General features: G+C 33.9%; 2 protein-coding genes across 3 annotated transcripts in view; both read left to right on the top strand.

Moving 5' to 3' along the window:
* The first annotated feature begins 5661 nt into the window (after positions 1 to 5661).
* On the top strand, positions 5662 to 10238 carry LOC131927124 (uncharacterized). 2 transcript variants are annotated; one of them, XM_059282790.1, is made up of 5 exons: positions 5662 to 5768; positions 7405 to 7522; positions 7831 to 7946; positions 8414 to 8488; positions 9131 to 10238. In XM_059282790.1, the coding sequence occupies exons 1-5, from the start codon at positions 5684 to 5686 to the stop codon at positions 9226 to 9228; spliced, it is 492 nt and encodes a 163-aa protein (XP_059138773.1). In that variant the 5' UTR covers positions 5662 to 5683; the 3' UTR covers positions 9229 to 10238. The 2 variants fall into 2 exon arrangements, with proteins under 2 accessions (XP_059138773.1, XP_059138772.1); XM_059282789.1 differs by having other exon boundaries at positions 9122 to 10238.
* A 2041-nt stretch (positions 10239 to 12279) lies between these two features.
* The window catches only part of LOC131927128 (uncharacterized), a 37892-nt gene continuing 30162 nt past the window's right edge, over positions 12280 to 20009 (top strand). Inside the window, exons 1-4 of the mRNA XM_059282795.1 lie at positions 12280 to 12388; positions 16606 to 16674; positions 17920 to 18025; positions 19281 to 19408. Of these exons, the coding sequence (XP_059138778.1) occupies positions 12343 to 12388; positions 16606 to 16674; positions 17920 to 18025; positions 19281 to 19408 (349 nt within the window). The 5' untranslated portion in view covers positions 12280 to 12342. The remainder of the gene's footprint in view (positions 12389 to 16605; positions 16675 to 17919; positions 18026 to 19280; positions 19409 to 20009) is intronic.

Raw genomic sequence — 20009 nt, 5'->3', positions numbered from 1 at the left:
ACAATAACAAAATTAAAGTGTAAAAATATACACATTATATGACTAATTTTTTATTTGTATATTTTTAATTTTTAAATAATCAAACTGTTTAGCTAACCGAATTGAGAACTAAACAAATAATATTTTACTTTTTAAAATAAAAAAGTATTAAACATCTAATTAAGCCAACATTTAATGCCAATGTGCAAAGTCATCGGGTCTTCCTCTAAGTGGCAGAAGCACTTTCAAAATTTGCCAGCAAGTTTCGACCCAGGTCAAGACAAGTACAAGGCATGAAGCACAAGAAATAAAGATTAAATCTGGCAATAAAAACAAACCCACAAAAATTAAATTCTTAATTCCGTCACAAAAATAAAATAAAAAATAAAACTGAAAAAAGGGTCATGAAAAAAAGCCACTGTTAAGTGTCACACTTTAAAAAATGTTATAAAAATTCTTTATTCAGTAGGCCTACTCTATAAAACGTTGCGCTTACTAAAATCAATTACTAAACGATTTGTCGTTGATGTAGTAATGTAGTCAGTGGTGCAGAAGGATGCCTAATATAATAGTATATATACGTATATGTATATATATATATATATATACGTATATGTATATATATATATATATATATATATATATATATATATATTTATATATATATATATATATATATATATATATGAAATTTATATATATACGTATATGTATACATATATATATATATATATATATATATATATATATATATATATATTTATATATATATATACATATATATATATATATATATATATATATATATATATATATATATATATTTATACGTATATATATAGGGCCTATATATATATATATATATATATATATATATATATATATATATATATATATATATATATATATATATATATATATATATATATATATATATATATATATATATATTTCACCCCCTCCCCCGCAATGAAAAAATCCTTAATACGCCACTGCACAACTTGTGCGAGTATCGATACAAAAAAAACCCGCGAATACCAACTTAATATCTTACCCTCTCACACGCCCTTTACGCAGCTAATGGGACGTTCAGTAACTAGTTGTGGAGTTGCTTCCCATATAGGTAACAGCGCGTAGCTTAAAATGTCCGCCCGCGCGAAGAAAATGGATATTTCTGTGCAGTTTTTCCTCAATGCATTCTTTGTATTGGGTAAAAAAAATTTTTATTCATTTAATTCATAAAATTAGAGATACATTCAATTATAAAAAAATTCGTAAATTATTGTTAAAAGATACACCTTTTTGCATTGAATAGGATTAAATAAATTGCCATAATTTCCTGTAAAATTTACTTTTTATTGAATATTGTCTCATTATAGCGAATAGAGTGTCTTGTAAGTCATAGACCTATAAAATACGCACAGTAAATGAGTGATTGATTGTCCAATTTGAGCTGTATACATAACTAACGGACCTTTTTGAGCTAGCTCATGCATATGTAATCGTTTAATATAAAACGGAACAAATAAAAAATTAATAAAAACGTTTTAATAACAAGCTTTTATGTAATAATGCACAAAAAAGTAGAAAATAAATGATTTTCTTTAAATATATAATAATCACTATATTATGTATTGGATACTTCTACTAATATTTTGGAAGCGACCCTCGCTTTTCTTTATAGTTAATTAAACAGTATTGTATTATTATATATTTAAAGAAAATCTTTTATTTTCTGCTTTTTAGTGCATTGTTAAATTAAAGCTTGGCATTAAAACGTTTTTTATATTAATTTTTTTTCAGTATTTAAAATTTTTTAATACATTAGAGATGCATGACTAAACACTATTGTGCACCAAATGAACACTATGACGCGCGTATTATAGTGCGGAATAATTGGATAAGTCTGCCTACTAATTTGCACACAATTTTTATTAATTGAAAAAAAATTAATTAGGCATCGAATTAAGTCCTATTTTAGTGTCGGATTACATTGCCTTCATGTCTAGACCCACGTGCCAACTTTGAAAGAATCTGTCAGTTATAAGTGACCGAAATTTAGCTCGAGTGTTTTGATCTATGACGACGAGGACAGACCAATGACAGGGGAGTTAAGTTAAATAAAAGCTTGTAAAAATTAACATTAGATCTAGACACGTTTTCATGTCCTAAATATATAAATTCACTTCACGTAACGTTAAAGAAAGTTTAATATTATTTTTGTTCCTTGTTTAGCTATCTATGAAAAGCGACTAAGTTTCTAGTTGAAGTAGCAGCTTCTTGTAGACACCAAGGCAAAGAAAAGACCATTATATATATGGATGATTATAGTTTCAAAAATGAATGTTAGCTTATGAGTTTCACGGGTTGGACATAAATGATTACACACATACATTTATTTTGATATACGACTAGGATAAGTGGGTGGGTTTTTAAGATAAGGAGATCTCAGACTTCTGTATATAAAAAGTAGATGTTTTTTTAAACATTTCTGTTCAAAACTGTGATGTTAAATGGATCTCCATTCCTTATCTTAATCGTTTTAAAATGTTTCCAAGTCGTGCCACACACTCTTGGGGAAAAGCTCACACACGCCCGTATAAACAACGACCAGGCTGTTTCACAAAGTGGAGATAGATCTTGCAGCGGCCCGCGTACTAACCTGCAAGCTTATATATATATATATATATATATATATATATATATATATATATATATATATATATATATATATATATATATATATATATATATATATATATATATATAGTAACAATCACAAAAACCTTCACACATACTCACAGACACACACACATATATATATATATATATATATATATATATATATATATATATATATATATATTTATGTGAATATGTGTGTGTGAATATGTTTGATTGTCACTATATATATATATATATATATATATATATATATATATATATATATATATATATATATATATATATATGCGTGTGTCTGTTTATACAAGTGTCTCTGACCTAGATAATTCTTTCGTATTTCACATATCAATACCCGCCCCCTCCCTCCCCCCCCCCACCCTCACAAACCACCTTCTTACAACCGTGCGTGTTATCTACCGAGCTGGATGCAGGTGAGCACTCGGGGGAGGGGAGGTGGGGGCGATACGATTATTTTAGGCGTGCATCAGTGCCAGAAAGAAAAGCCGTGTCTTTCACTACTGTTCTTCTAAAGCTCGCATGTATTGAACACTGTATTGTAACAGGTCCGAGAATTTTTATAACGGATTTTAGAATACCACCCATACAAAATCATCAGTTTTTTTAATTGTAGATGAAATTTTAATTTTTAAGTTCTTATTCTCATGTTAAATCTGGTCAGTTACTTTTTCAACAAATCCAATTTTCACATCACATTTAATGTTATGCTATATCGTACATCGTTTTGGACTAGCTTACCCCCCTCCCACCCACACACACACGCACACCACACACTTTTATCCAGTATATTATTTTTTTAAACTATTTTTCCCCCAAATCAATTTCAACTTCTTGACCTTTCTAAATATGTAAATAAATTAACCTCAATGAAATCAATACGATAACAAAAATCAACAAACTATTATTTAAAACTTTTATAATATTTTATTTTAAGTTACTTTGATTGAAACTACATCAATCATGAAAAATATAGAACCGATCCCATGTATAGGGACCATATACACATGATATGGTTCTTAATGCCCGTAAACAGCACAGATCAAGCTTATGTTTATCTACATTAGAACATAACTGTAAGAACTGACCTTGGTAGTGATATATTTAGGTTTTAACTTGGTTAACGTACATTGAGTAGTATAACAACACTTTACAAAAGCTTCACAACTCACCAGAGAACATCAAAACAACATCATCGTCTTTTCCTTTATGTACCCAAGACACATGGGACCGCCATAAAAAGCCCCCCCCCCCCCCACTTTTGTCGGTCACCGATAGTTCACCTGGCAGTCCCCCATGACAGTTCTGCCTCTGTCAGCTGCTTCCCTGCCGTGCTCCTCCACGTCTCCCTTGACCTTCCTTACTCCTCCCCCCCCCCCCCACCCACGACTTGAGGCTTCAAGTATAGCTCCATTCCTACGATATTATTTGGATGCATACTCAAGAAATGCCTTCTTCTTTTTCCATTTATTTCAGAAATTGCTTCCATTTCCAACTCTCCTAGTAATTTATCACAACATATTGCGTTAATTCAAGCTAACATGTACTTAAAAATTAAATATTGAGTTACCTCCATTTTCTTATTACTTCAGGCATGCTTCACACGACTACGGCGTCGTGTACACAAAACGATATTTTGGCCTGCTCTCTAGACGTAATGCAAATACAAGGCAGCAATGATTTGAATTTAGTATGCAAGTAAGTTCTGTTTCGTTTGATTTAATGTCACAACGGTGTTAAACACCAATTTACTATGTGATATTTGATGTGGATGAAAGAGAAATTTTTAAAAATTTTACGTCGATTTATTAATTTAAATGACTATGTTACATTGTGGTAGTGATGTGGATGCGAAAGAAAAATATTTTAAAAGTATTTTCAACGGTATTGGGTATGTTTCATGAGAGAAACCCGATCTACATTGATTTGTGGTATATTTCGTCTTCATAATATAATCCAAAAACAAAATAAATAAAAACGTTACATTAAATCACAACGGCGAAATGCCATTTGGATTTTTAACTTGACTTTTACATTTAAAAAAGAATGGTTATAAATGTTTCATCTGCGTCATTTCCATTTCAAAATGTTCTCTTTCTATCGGTGACTTTAATTTGCTTCACAGGCTTATGACGTATGGAACATAGGGCCTCCACCATTTCTTTCCAATTCACCCGATCCCCGCAGAGGCGTAGCGACCCCTCCCGGCGCCCGGGGACAAACTTTCAATTTGCGCCCCCCACCCCTATATTTTTTATGTTTATAATTCAAAACTGCAGCTAAAATGAGCTTTTAATTTCTTTTTCCAACCCATTTTGGCGCCCCTTGGGTTGGCGCCCGGGAACATATGTACCCCCCCCCCTCCTCCCTCACTACGCCTCTGGATCCCCGGCTATTAATTTTGCCATCTCTCAAGACATCCCTATTGGCTTCAGCTCTTCAAGAAAACTCCGCCACCAGGTCTGTCTTGGGCGTCCTTTCTTCCGCTTTCCCTGGGAGTTCCAGGCAAACATTTTCATTTATTATTATGAGCCGGCCCGCGGCATAACATACCCCGCTATTTAGTTGTTGTTTTTTCTACTTTTCAGTAATTCATAATTTGTGAATTCGACAGTACCAACGCTGACACTGAAAATATTTCTTTAAAACACTATAAGTAGCTCGTTAAGGACCATAACGCCCCCCCCCTTTCTTCCCACCCCCCCCCCCCCCCCCCCAACGTTTAAAATCGTTTCAAACTAAATTATCTGCCCCTAATAGCCGTCACTAAACCCGACTCCACGAAGGTAAACATAGCGTGAACCACAGCTCACTAAGACCATGTAGCGGTGGGGATGGTAGGGAGCGCGTTTACAGCTTGTTTTCTAGCGTCTCCCAGAAGAGAATTATATATATATAGATATTTTACGCTCCTGGCATTTCCCACCCCTTGGTCTAGTCTTGGCATCAGTAAAGTTTACTTTTTTACACCCCAAGACTCAGTGCAGAAGCCAGGAATTGTTTGATGGCTCTACAAGTAACGTGCGATGAAGATGTGAAGAGCGTCATTGAGATGGGATTGTCACATCTGAACAGAGTACTCGATAGCTGTAAGTAAAGAATGAAAACCGTGTTTTAAATTGATCGAATCTTCTCTTGCGAATGCATAAGTTCAACTTAAGATTGGGAAGTCGTAGTGTGGTATTGTACCAACTTCTAATTTACAGTATATGTTACGCTTTGAAGTTCCCTTTCAGGAACATGAGTTAAGAGGACATTTGTTTCTTTCATCATGAAGGATTTGCCTAGGCTAGACTAGAGTCTTTTACGTATACTAATTGGGTGTATTATGGACTAGAGTCTTTTACGTATACTAGTTGTGTGTATTATGGACTAGAGTCTTTTACGTATACTAATTGGGTGTATTATGGACAAGAGTCTTTTACGTATACTAGTTGTGTGTATTATGGACTAGAGTCTTTTACGTATACTAATTGGGTGTATTATGGACAAGAGTCTTTTACGTATACAAGTTGTGTGTATTATGGACTAGAGTCTTTTACGTATACAAGTTGTGTGTATTATGGACTAGAGTCTTTTACGTATACTAGTTGGCTGTATTATGGACTAGAGTCTTTTACGTATACTAGTTGGGTGTATTATGGACTAGAGTCTTTTACGTATACTAGTTGGCTGTATTATGGACTAGAGTTTTTTACGTATATTATTAGGATGTATTATGGACTAGAGGCTCTCACAAATAATGGTTGGGTGTATTATGGACGACCTAGAGCATTGAGATTGTGATCCATCCATACACGAGACTTACACAGACAAAAACACACACACGCACGCGCACAGACAGACAGACAGACAGACAGACAGACAGACAGACAGACAGACAGACAGACAGACAGACAGACAGACAGACAGACAGACAGACAGACAGACAGACAGACAGACAGACAGACAGACAGACAGACAGACAGACAGACAGACAGACAGACAGACAGACAGACAGACAGACAGACAGACAGACAGACAGACAGATAAACAGACAGACAGACAGACAGACAGACAGACAGACAGACAGACAGACAGACAGACAGACAGACAAACAGACAGACAGACAGACAGACAGACAGACAGACAGACAGACAGACAGACAGACAGACAGACAGACAGACAGACAGACAGACAGACAGACAGACAGACAGACAGACAGACAGACAGAATCGCAAACTGGCAAGTATAAACAGAGTAATATTTTTAAAATATGACCATGGGAAGGCGTTTCATAAGCGGTAGAGCGCTAGGCTGCAAACCCGAAGAATCCGGGTTCAAGTCAGTTGAACGTCCCAGAGTACACCCAGCTCTGATGGGTACCTAACTCATGTTAGGGAAAGTGAAGGCGGCTGGGCAAAGTGCTGACCACACCTTCCTTTTTATGCCGAGGTCAAGAAACATGAACTCCACTACGTCTGCCCAATGGATTGCTAGGTCTAAAGAGGATTCTTCACTTTACTTTATACTAACTTATTTCTTCTCCTCTCTTAAACGGTCGTTACCGGCTCAAGCTAATGCTCATTAACCAGGCAGACTACATCAGTGTTAAGAATCGAGCATTTCTCTCACCCATATTCCAAACCGCCAGACACGTGGGTTTCCGCCAGGCTTTTTCTTCCCCCCCCCCCCCCCCCCAGCGCATCTCACCAACACTAACTTACTAAAATGCTGTATCAACAGGTCCATCAAAAGATTCCGGTAAATGCGACCTGGCCAAGTTCACGTCCTGCAGCAATAATTCCCAAGTTTTATCCATCGCTCAGCGTAAAGACAAGGTTACAAATGTTGAAAACTGCAAGTGAGTTTGCGCCAATTTTTGTACTTAAAATTATTATCTACTATAGTTTTTCCCCTTGATAAAGTATTGGTAAAAGCTCAAAAACGCAATATAGAAAAGTAAAATAGTTAACGAACACTTTAAAAGAAAATTAAGTTTTTTCGTTACATTGTTGGAAAATCATAATGCAGACTTGTCCAACTATTTAAAAAAATTGTATGCACCTCCTTAGAATTTATTGTTTAAAAATATTAGCATCTGTGTTTTTTTCTTAAGACATTAAATTTTTAGCTCAATTGGACTAATTTACACGCTATCATCTATCCAAGGTCACTTACAATGGCTGTTGAATGTATGCAAGACTTTATCGGTAGCTGCGACGTGCCAGGAATTCAAACAACGGTTAACCAGACACTTTCGCACATGGCAGCGTATTATGCAGCATGTAATATAGCCTATATATATATATATATATATATATATATATATATATATATATATATATATATATATATATATATATATATATATATATATATATATATATATATATTGTTAAAATATTTGTGAAATGTGACTGTGAAGGACAATAATTGTAGTTTACATATTTCTATGTGTGTGCTATACATTTAACGAATATTCCATCCAATAATTTTACTCTGGTATTGTAACCCTCTCTCTCTCTCTCTTCCAGCACACTTTTCACACAGATCAAGTCGTTTTATGAAACCTCTAATTCATAAACCTCCAATTCATCATGTTCGTATCTCAACAAAAATCTAAATCCCAACATGATTTAGACTGTTGTAATCATGACTTAAATGTTATCAATAGCCAAGAGAGGATTTTGCATCATTAAATTGTCCTATTTCGTTATAAAGAATATTAATATAAATTTGCCAATTTTTACAGGTAAAACCTTAATCGAGAATGAGGAAAAACAGAAACAAGAAAAAGAAAAGCATTCAAATGACCCTCAAGCAAGTGGTTAGTATTTCAAAATTAAAACTGAATATTTTAAATTAAACTATTTTTAATTTGTGTCAACAATTTTTATTGCTTTTATTTATCATCTTTAAAATGATCAAATAGGAAAATTTCTATACGAAAGAAATAGTTACCTATTTTAACATTCAAACATATACGCAGCTAATTAAAGGATCTTTGTTTCAATAAAAAAATACGTTTTTAAAATACTAACATGAACGAAATTAGATGTAGCTTTCGTCATCCACTTTGTTTTGCAGAACCTATTTATCTTTAGACTTTGGCACAAACGTTTAAACATGTAACTTTCTAAACATTTTTGAAGCATAACTGTGAAATTTAATTGTCTAGCATTCCAACTTTCACTCTATCTCTCTCTCTCTTTCTTTCTTTCTCTCTCTCTCTCTTTCTTTCTTTCTCTCTCTCTCTCTCTCTCCCTTTTTCTATATTGTTCTTTCTTTCTTTATATATTTTGATACATTTTTATTTACACTCACACTCATATATATATATATATATATATATATATATATATATATATATATATATATATATGTATATATATATATATATATATGCATATATATAATTTGTATAGTTTCTTCAAATTATACTTTTTTTACACTTAAAAAGTTTCCGCAGACCACGGAGAAAATGGCGTCATGCAAACGACCCAATCACCGGTCCTCATTGTGACGTCTGGTATTGCTTTGCTGCTGCGAGCCAAATTTAATAATTAACTAAAGATTAGTCAATATGTATTACATTAAGCGCACTGTTTAATTCTTTGGAATGATCAGAATGTGTACGAAAGGTGTGCTTACCCTTGCAGTTTTAAGAATAAGCCAATGAGAAAAAACTAAATTGTAAAATTATATGAGCTGTTTCAAGTACCACTATATGCCTTATTTTATTGGAAATGTTAATGTTCTTGTTATACACTGAAATTAGTGCAGCTACTAAGGATTAATGGATAATGTCAAGGCTACACTGAAAATCCTTGATAGGATACAGGAAATTTACTAAATAAAACAGTAGTACTTATTTAAATACGATACAACGACAAATCAACATATTAAGATCTTTTATGGAGAATTATTCTGGAATTATTTCTATCACTATAGAATCATGATTTCGTTACAATTTTTCTTCTTCTACATTCTTAATTAAAATAGTGGATGAGATAAAACAAGTCCTACATCGTTCCAGCAGTGACGAACTTCGGCCATTAGTTCTTTATACTATGAACTTTCATTAGTATAATATAAGTATAGCCGGTATGTACACATTGATCAAGCCTTCTTGAACAACAGAATAACAGAATAAAAGAAATTGGATACACGACAAAAAAGATGTTTATATCCATATAAAATCTTTTGTTAATTGCCTTAATAATGTTTTTATTTTTATGTACTATACTCGATTCTTTACAATATACAGAAAATTGTGTATTCTTGATGTCAATTCTATCTATATACTACTAAAACTCAAGTTTGTTTACATGTTTGTATATTTATTTGTATTTTTGCTTTTTTTTAGTATGTCTGTTTGGTTACAGGAGAGAATCTGCACTGTGTGTAGAGCTGTAAAATACGTATTTAGGTAGAGAACATTGTTCTTTTTGACCAAACTGTTAATCACAAATTAATTTAAAGACGTTTATTAATTTATTGATATACCATCGGAAGATTAATCGCTTTAATTATAAAAGTTCAGAACAATAACTTTACTTATACTTAGCTTCAAAGATCATCTATATATATATATCTAGGTTCTAGATCTAGAGTTACGGAAAAACTAAACTTAAGACCTAGATCTAGATCTATCTAGATCTAGAATTAGTAGAATCTATGCCACTAATGGTTTTCTATACTAAACTATACAGGCTTTAATTATTTTATATACATTTTTGTTTGTTTAGCTATGGAATTGGCTAAATTGGGATATAATTTGAAATAATAGGGCCTATTCGCGTAACTGAAGTTTCTTACTTTGCAGTTAATTATAGGACTAAGTCTGCAATAGTTTGTAAATGCCCACATAGGTAAGATGATAGTGTAATAGTTACAATGCGGGTGGTACGGGTTCGAGACCCATAAAAAAATGTTTTCAATTTTTTTTGTAGATGTGAATGATAAAGTTGTCTATCGGGACTTTGCGGGACACAGGGCAGTTGAAGTGGAGTTGACCTGTTTTTGTGGCCTCAGCATATGAAGGGATAGTGTGGTCAGATCCATGCTCAGTGTTTTAAAAGACAAAAACGTCTGAGGTGTGACGTCTTTTTGAATGTGGTGTTTGGTTTTTTTGTGACGATAAGTGACATACGTGATGTCATTTATGAATGACCCCCGAAACCCACAGTTATCCAAAGGATGATGGGTGGTCTAGTAATATATACTTTGAAAGCATAATTTTCCATTGACTTAGCTTTTATAAGGCGATTAGTTTTTGATCATGTATGTTTAAGAATCGAATCTCACACATTTTACTGTTGAGTACAGTTTAGTTTTGCAGGGTATTAAAGTTTTTATGACATAAATCAAATGTATCACAAATACGATATATTATATTTTGACCAAAGGGAAGTTATCACGAGCTCTTTAGTTCTTAACATTTATCTAGGGCTTGGTGTTGTTATGCCATTGAAAAGCTCAATATATGGGTGAGTTTAGTGTCACCAATATCACATTAATATGTTGATGTTTACATATATTCACTAATTGTCAATTTTAGGAAAAAACCGGTTCTAAGTTATTCCTACGTTTTCTAAAAAAGATGTTTTAATTAGCAATTTGTTATATTAAACAAGTGTCTTATTATAAAGTATGTTGGTTTGTATTGTCATTGGAAAATCCAAGATATTAATAAAAATCAAATACATTAGATGTTTGATATCAGTGTGAATGTTTCGTACTTTACATTTTCGTGTTCAAGAATAATACTCTACCCCCCTCCTTCTGCATACGCTACTTGTTATTTAGCTTAAGATATTTATTTTAAATTAAATTTTAATTACTCAAATGAAAAAAAAATGCAATGATGATTTATCTTTGAATCATTTAGTGATCGGATCTCTTCCGAAGAGCCTGGTACGTCGGACAGCAGCTAGAGGTTTTTGATCTGGCCGAACGCCCCCTACGACCAAGCTGGGTACCAAGCGGTAGGACGACGTCCCGCGTCTGGTGGGTGGGGAAGGAACGCCCGGTGAGAGCCGACGGAAGTAGCGACCGATGTGTGGGAAACTCTTGTGGTCGGGGTTTGCTACACTGAGGCCTGCCTGGCTAATGGGAGCTCAACTCCTGAGCCGGTTTCCGTATAAGGAAGGAAGGAAGAAGTGATCGGATCTATGACCAGTGCTGGAATTTATTTAGCGCCCTAGGCAAAACTTATTAAAGCGCCCCCCCCCCCCGCAATTCTTTTCGCGCCCCCGTATTATTAGAGGCTTAGCGACCCTTCCCGGCGCCCGGGGACAAAATTTCGATTTGCACCCCCCCCCCTCAAACTTTCGATTTGCACAACCCCCCTCAAACTTTCAATTTTTTTCCCCAACTTATTCTGGTGCCCCCCTAGTGACAGCGCCCTAGGCGACCGCCTAGTTCGCCTTATAGGTAGCGCCGGCCCTGTATATGAACGACCCAGAGATTTACTTGGGGTGGCCTGCTCTCTCTCTCTCTCTCTCTCTCTCTCTCTCTCTCTCTCTCTCTCTCTCTCTCTCTCTCTCTATCTTACACTGCACGCATCGGCTGAGCGGCTAATGGGAGGCTCCTTCAATAGATGCGCAGTTGCTTCCACTGATTGTAAGATCGCATAGCGTAAAGGAACTCACATAACAGGAGATAGGGCGGACAAAGAAGATGAATATTTCTGCGCAGTTTTTACTTTGTGCTTTCTTTGTATTGGGTAAAAATATTATCATTTTATTCTTTCAAATTATAAAATCTGAAATGTGCTCTGTCATAAAACAATTAGTAATTAGATTTTTAGTTTATACCAGTTTTAGTGACCAAACTTGTAAAAAAAATGTTCATTTTTCCATGCAATGTTTTTTAATCAAATCTTATACGTCGAAACAGAGGCGTAGCGACCCTTCCCGTCGCTCGGGGCGAACTTTCAATATGGCGCCCCCCCCATATATATATATATATATATATATATATATATATATATATATATATATGTGTGTGTGTGTATATATATAGGCCATATATATATAAATATAAAAATAAAAATAAATAAATATATATATATATATATATACGTATATATATATGTATGTGTGCGTATATATTATATATAAATACATTGATATATATATATATATATATATATATATATATATATATATATATATATCTGTGTGTGTGCATAATCGTGTGTATAAGCGTGTGTGTGTAAGCGTGTATGTGTGTGTGTAAGCGTGTGTGCGACAGTCCTGAAAAGGTTTTATAATTACAGCATATGATTTTCGTTCCTTAAAACTTTATTCTACGCCAATTAAATTCCCATTAAGATGCATTTTCCTGTTACGAAAGATTAGTATTGTCAGTAAAAAAAAAATATGCCTGATCTGAGTTAGAGGGTGGTTTGTAGCAAGCGCTAATTTGTTTAGACCAGCCTTTTATGTTATAAGTTGGGAACGATCTCAGTTGTGATATGGTATATAGTTGGATTATAAGCTTATTAGAATAAGGACATACAAGTGGCGTACAATAGTAACTTATCATAAACATATATTGTTTGCTTCGGAATACATGGCTATTTCGCTGACTCGTTGATGGTATAACAAACAAGCTAGAGAACACAATTTGAAATCCAACTGGAAGACAATGTGGAATTCAAATGCATTGTCAAAAAAAATCAATCAGGATCTATAGCTTAATGTGAGGTCTCTTTTACTGCTTGGCTCGGGGCTAGATTATAGACAGTGGCCAATGAAATAAGAGCATGGAAAAAGACAGTAAATGGCATCACTAAGCAGGTGCTGTAGTAAAGTCCACGAGAAAAGAGAAAGAGAGGGAGACAAATTATGTCTGAAGAAAATAGTTTGGTATAGAGATGTCGGAGACTGGATTAATAGGGTTCTACCTTTATAAAATCAAGTGAGTTGACGAAGTGTTGCCTACGTCCTACGCCTATGCTCCTTAAGAAACCGAATCGAAAAAAAAAAGCTTAGAGCAGTTGTTCTTAACCTGGGTTCGATCGTACCAAAGAGGTGGTATGTAAGTATCAGAGCCTCGGCGGATGTCAAGACATACACATGATATATAATTCACGATCAGATTTTGCCAATGCGGACGATAAAACTATTAAGAAGGATTCGGTGAAGGCGCATATGAAACTGGTAGGGTTCGGTACCTCCATAAAGGTTAAGAACCACAGCTTTAGAGTGTAGTTTGTATACGGTGCAAGCTTACATGGTCTACTTCTGGTTGTGTCTTTAGAACAATTTTTATAATAGTGTATTATAGTTTTAAATTAACAGATTGAATAAAGTGACAAAACATCATCTGTTGTCGTGTTGTACCATTGTTTTACATCGTTTAGTAGGTCTAGTTGCCTAACTATATGAAAATTGCAGTATTAAGACTTGTTATGAAACAAGCAATAAAACAATGATCTTTTCGGTACAATGTACTTATATTTTTAGTTCTTAAAATTTCGACAAGAGTATCGTCTTCCACCCCCTTTGCTGCGACCGTATGCTACTTTACTGATCGGATAGTGATTCAACAATCAGTGATATTTAGTTCTCTTTAATACAGTGATCCAGGCAAGATGTAATGCTATCAAGTAAAAGTATCTGATCTCTCACGTTGAAGTTGAGAGAATCGTAAGAATTAGTCTCGTCGTTTCTTAACAAAACTGGCTAGTAAAATTGTACATTACGCGTTAATACAATTGGTTTCTTTTCTAAACAGTTATCTACTCACCAATCCAGAACAAATACTTGCGATTTTTGTTCCCGAAAAAAGCGCCCGCCCCCCTCACACACATACACACACCTCCCAACCATTTTGAAACAAAGTTTGTAAAGCTGGTTTTAACGTAACTTACTTTTTGAAACATGTTACACAATCGTTCAATGCACTTTAGCACAATTAATGTCTTTTCTAAGTGCTAAATGTGTTTTCTCTAAAATCCAGGGGAAAATTTGCGATTTTATTGTGTCTAAAAGTGCCCTTTTGGCGCCCCCTAGGATCGCCCCCCCCCCCCCCACTAGCTATGTCTCTGCGTCGAAAACGTAGCGTTTAATCTGTTAAGGAAGAGAAACAGAGAACTCTGTAGAATTGAAAAAGTGGTTTTTAAAATGAGTATTTTCTGTTTTTACACGCTTTTGTTTAACTTGCTCGATTTGCCTATCTGTCTTTCTAGATCGAAACGGGCCAGCGAAATTTCGAACACTTCTAACCAACCAATTTCTCTGAAATTCGGCCCGTAGGTTAAACCATGATGAAAATGCAATCTGACATCAAATTTGACTTAATTGGATGACTAATTAATTTTACTGAAGTATTCTGTCTTCTCCTACTATTACGCGCTATTATACGCGCACTATTATGTTCATTTGGTGCGCAATACTTTTTTAGTAATGCAAATCTACTGTATTAGAAAAATTAAAGTACTAAAAAAATGCAGTTGAATAAAGCAAGGTTAGTTTTCCAGTTTCTCCATACATATTATGTGTGATAATCGTGCTCAAATAAATAGCTATAAATAGCTGGTATCGATATTAGGTTAAAATTATAAAGCACTGTGTCGAAGAGTTGAGGTTGGCACGACTTTCTTCTATTAGATGATTAGCATATATTATGGCGTATCCATATTGCCCAAAAGTTTACATAACTGTACTGCACAAGTAACTGTTGTTGGTTGTTGTTTTTTAATCAGAACCTGTCTGTGTTGGTATTTGCCTGTCTTTGTGATAATAAATACAGTTTGTTTAATTATATTTATTAATTTCGCATTATCGATTCTTGGATTAGAAGCATAGATATATTTATTGAACAGCAAATAGTGTTGCAGTTTTGTTTCAATCCTGAATATATTTTTACAATAACATCGTTGATTTTTAATTATGAAATTCCAACTATGTACTGGGATTACTCTAAAAATGTAATATATTTTCTTCAATAGAATATTAAAATCGTACGTATACTTTTAGAATATTTTTCTGATTATATTTCCTATTAAAAAGAAAATAAATCTGTTTGGTATGTTTATCTAATTTTGAATGCTAATTAAATACGCGAATGATACGATTAATTGTATGCTTGTAAACAAATACCACTATTTGATATTGCCTCACAACTTCGGCACATCTAACAGGGAGTAACTGATTTAATGACCTTATGTCACGGTGACATTGTTAATATAGGATCTATATAGCGGGGAAGTTAGTGGAGTCCTGGGAAAAAAGCTACCCTTTTAAATCTGACTGTTAATTCGGCAGTTGAGAGAGTCCGCCAGATTCTGCGACCTGTGTGCGGAGGTTTTTTTAAAAACATTTTTCTCCTAGTGCGATCATATTAAAAGTAGATTTGTATAGCACGCTTTTCATAATTTGGCTACAATAAGGTTTATGCTCAATCAAGTTTGTAATCGGCGAAGTTTACCAATCAAAACGTATTTATAAATCAAGCAGAATAATTTTGTCAGTACTGTGACATCGGTTTATATATAAATTAATATACATAATTTTTTTGAATTTAGGAAATCTATATGGAAATTTATAATATTAACAATTTTTTCCTGCAAACGACGTTCGAGCTAGTGGCTTTCTGTCATTTGTCACTTTGGGGAAATTGCACACTTTTGCTAGTACTTGTCGAACGTTTATCGTGGACACAAAAAGTCTTGAGGTCAATAATCAATTTCAAGGTCGCACAAAAATAGGAACTAAAAGCATTGCTTGAAGAGTGAATAACTACGTTTGACACATTCTAAGTAACCAAGCAATACAAATCCACAAATGTTAATGTAAAAGTCTGGCATACATTTACTGTCACAAATAAAAAGGATGGAAAAACTAGAAGGAAATTCGGATATTTTAAATTGAAAAAAAAACATGTTGCTATTTGTTGCCAAATATATTAGGATTATGATGTCAATTTTTATAGGCAATCCCATCAGCGGGATAGATGAAAAACAAAAACAAAAAAAACAGGAAATTGGAAAACAAGCAAATGGTAAGCATGATTTTAAAGTTTAAAAAATACTAGACTACCCGTTATCAATGGATAACTGGGTTTCGGTGGTCATCACGTTTATTTGACGATTTTTAATAGGGTCATAGAAATGGTAATTTAAACACATACAATATTTTCCCCTCTAAGTTATTATTTCCGTAATACAAAAATTGGCAGTGCAAGTGATTGTGTAATGAGCCTATCTCCTTAAATGGCATTATATGTAAAAATGTGAATTCATTCAATGGAACTAGTTTGTTTATGTATGCAAAAACTATACTAAACTTGACCAAATATAAACTGAAAGATTAGACACATTTGTATAGCCAGCCAGCCAGACAGCCTGTCTGCCTGTCCTGTCCTGTCTGTCTGCCTGTCTGCCTGTCTGCCTATCTGCCTATCTGTCTGTCTTTCTGTCTTTCTGTCTTTCTGTCTCTCTGTCTTTCTGTCTGTCTGTCCTGTCCTGTCTGTCTGTCTGCCTGTCTGCCTGTCTGTCTGTCTATTTCTCTTTTTCTGACTGTCTGTTTCTTTTTTCTGTCAGTATGTTTGAATATATATATATATATCTATCTATCTATATATATATATATATATATATATATATATATATATATATATATATATATATATACTGATGAAGATACTGATCTCATAGTCTCGGGCTTTTATATATTAAGATGAACACAATAAATCTTTAATACAAAAATACCTAGGCATTATAAAATATGATTTCAAAAGTCTTTTTTTTAAACTGTCATAACGAGGGATTTTGAAAGAAAATCGCGCCTAATAAACTTCTTAGATAGCACGGTACAATTTAAATGCTTGGATCGCAACTGAAGATTTCAAGGGCAACAAGTTCTCATTGTTCCAAGTAATGAATGATCATGGAGACATGAAATACAATGCTTGCGCTCTACCTTTAATTCCCGAACTTTCCTTTATTTGGGCAACATTCTGGCTTGAAGGGCCAAAGATAGAAAACTAATGCTAATCTTTAGGCAAAAAAAAAGTCTTATCTGAATATTTACAACATCGAAATCAACACAATAGTAAATAAACTCACCGAAATTTAAAAATCGCTATACCCTAGCAGTAGTCCATACCCTAACATTAACTATTATAACCCCTTTACCATATGGTGGTTCGAAAGGCTTAAGGACACTAAAGTACGTCACGAGATATTGAGAGAAAGTTCTGCCATGTTAATATCTTTTTAATTACCTCTATTCATTATTATTGTAGGTGAGCTTGGTACAACAGGGTTGTGCAGTCCAGTATTTTTGGGAATTTGTAATCAAGGGATGGCAAATATTAAGCTTGAAGATGAATATTCGATTACGAATTGCCAGTAAGTGCTCTCTTATCTTGAAAAATAATAGTTGTGGTATGATATGAATTTCAATGAAAAAAAAATCAGAAATATTATAACCTACTTTATATCGTAATATTAATTGTATTGGCCATTGAAGAGGCGCCTATTCATTACTGTGGACGTGATCAAAATCGTCCTTTTGTGCATTTCTTCTTGTAAGTTGCTGAAAAGTGATATAATACTGAAATGATTAAGGTATTACAATTTTATCAAGTATCTAAGTATTCTTGGTAAAGCAGAAAACTTAAAAACTTTTGGCAAGTTTAAGCTCAGGGGTATGACTACGACGATATTTAGTAGGAATGTGCAGTAACTACGTGTAGGTTAAGATTAAATCCGATTAAAATGCTGTTTCTGAATAAAAATCCGCTTTTAATTACATTTTTGTTTCCATTTAAATTTGAAGTGGAGGTGGTGATTTTGGTTTTGGATTCGATTTACAAAAAAAAAAGACAACACTATCAAACTAGCTCAAGTTGTATTTTTCCCTCAACGGGCCATTTATCTCGTATAATAAAAGTTGTATTTGTCTATCTTAAATTGTAACAATCCGTGTAGACTCTCAAAGTGACATAGCATCCTAAAAATTAATAATTCTTGTGTTCCTCATTGGATTTCCTTAAACACTATTAAGTATACGTATTAACTTGTTACGCGACCTCGATTTTGTCAAGCTTTACATTTTGGATTCGCTTCCATAGCCTTTATCCAACCAATAACAAGCTAAAAGGTAGCAGTTGTTTAATTTTGGAGTTGTCTCTCCTAGAAGATTTTCTGTCCCCTGCTATCGAGCCTAATCTGTCCGAAGGTTCGAACTCGATACTTAGCGGTTTAGCAAACATGAGTTGTACCTACTCTACCACGCCGCCCTAAAAAAAGTTTCATTTTAACAATAACAAACTTTTATATACCACATATCGCTCCCGTCTTTGCACTGGATACACCTCTGACTCTCCTTTAACAAATGAGCGTTTGAGGACAACTCCATTATAATTTGTAAGATATAATACAAAGCAGTCTTGGGAAAAAAATTGAATTATATAAATTTTAAACGAGCTTAAAATCTGAAACCGTCGGCTAGTAAAAATAAAGTGTTCTTTGCCTTGCAGATATTTTAACTGGATAAATACTTATAGAAACAAAGTTTGTTGTTTTCAAAATTTTGAATGGAAAGTTCCCCACACCTCAATCAAAATATTCTCTTTCACTAATGCAACTATTTTTGTACAAGACAGTATCAAGAAAACCACGACTGTTTGAAAATAATACAACCTTCATGCGATAAGAAAACAAAAGAATCTGTAGACATGACATTGTCATCAATAGAAACTAAACTCTACGGATGTGAGACAAATCGACGTAAGTACTTATAAAACCCACTTTTACATGGAGCTGCTCAGCCAATAGCATAGGCTGGTTTTAGCTAAACGTATGGTTGTAATTGGAAAGTGCTTTCGGCAATCCATACAAGTTGTTGCTTTGTTTTAATGTTCGTAAACTAGGCAATAGCATTAATTTAAAAAAAAAACAAATGACTTTACTTAATTATTTTTTTGTGTTTTTGTTTGTGTGTTTGTATTTGTGTGTGAGTGTGTTTGTGAACGTGCGTGTTTTTATTTATTCCTTCATTCCTTTATTCCTTCATTCCTTCACTCCTTCATTCCTTCATTCTCTTTTTCATTTGTTCCTTCAATCCTTCATTTGTACATTCCTACATTCTTTCATTCCTTCATTTCTTCACTCCTTCAATCCTTCATTTGTACATTCCTACATTCTTTCATTCCTTCATTTCTTCACTCCTTCATTCCTTCATTCATTCATTCCTTCATTCCTTCATTCCTTCATTCCTTCATTCCTTCTTACCTTCATTCCTTCATTCCTTCATTCCTTCATTCCTTTATTCCTTTATTCCTTCATTCCTTCGTTCCTTCATTCCTTCATTCCTTCATTCCTACATTCC

This window comes from Physella acuta, unplaced genomic scaffold (assembly GCF_028476545.2).
Source record: "Physella acuta isolate Inbredline_101_S28 unplaced genomic scaffold, ASM2847654v3 ptg001375l, whole genome shotgun sequence".
Lineage (NCBI taxonomy): Eukaryota > Metazoa > Mollusca > Gastropoda > Physidae > Physella > Physella acuta.
This window is presented reverse-complemented; position numbering and strand designations above follow the sequence as displayed.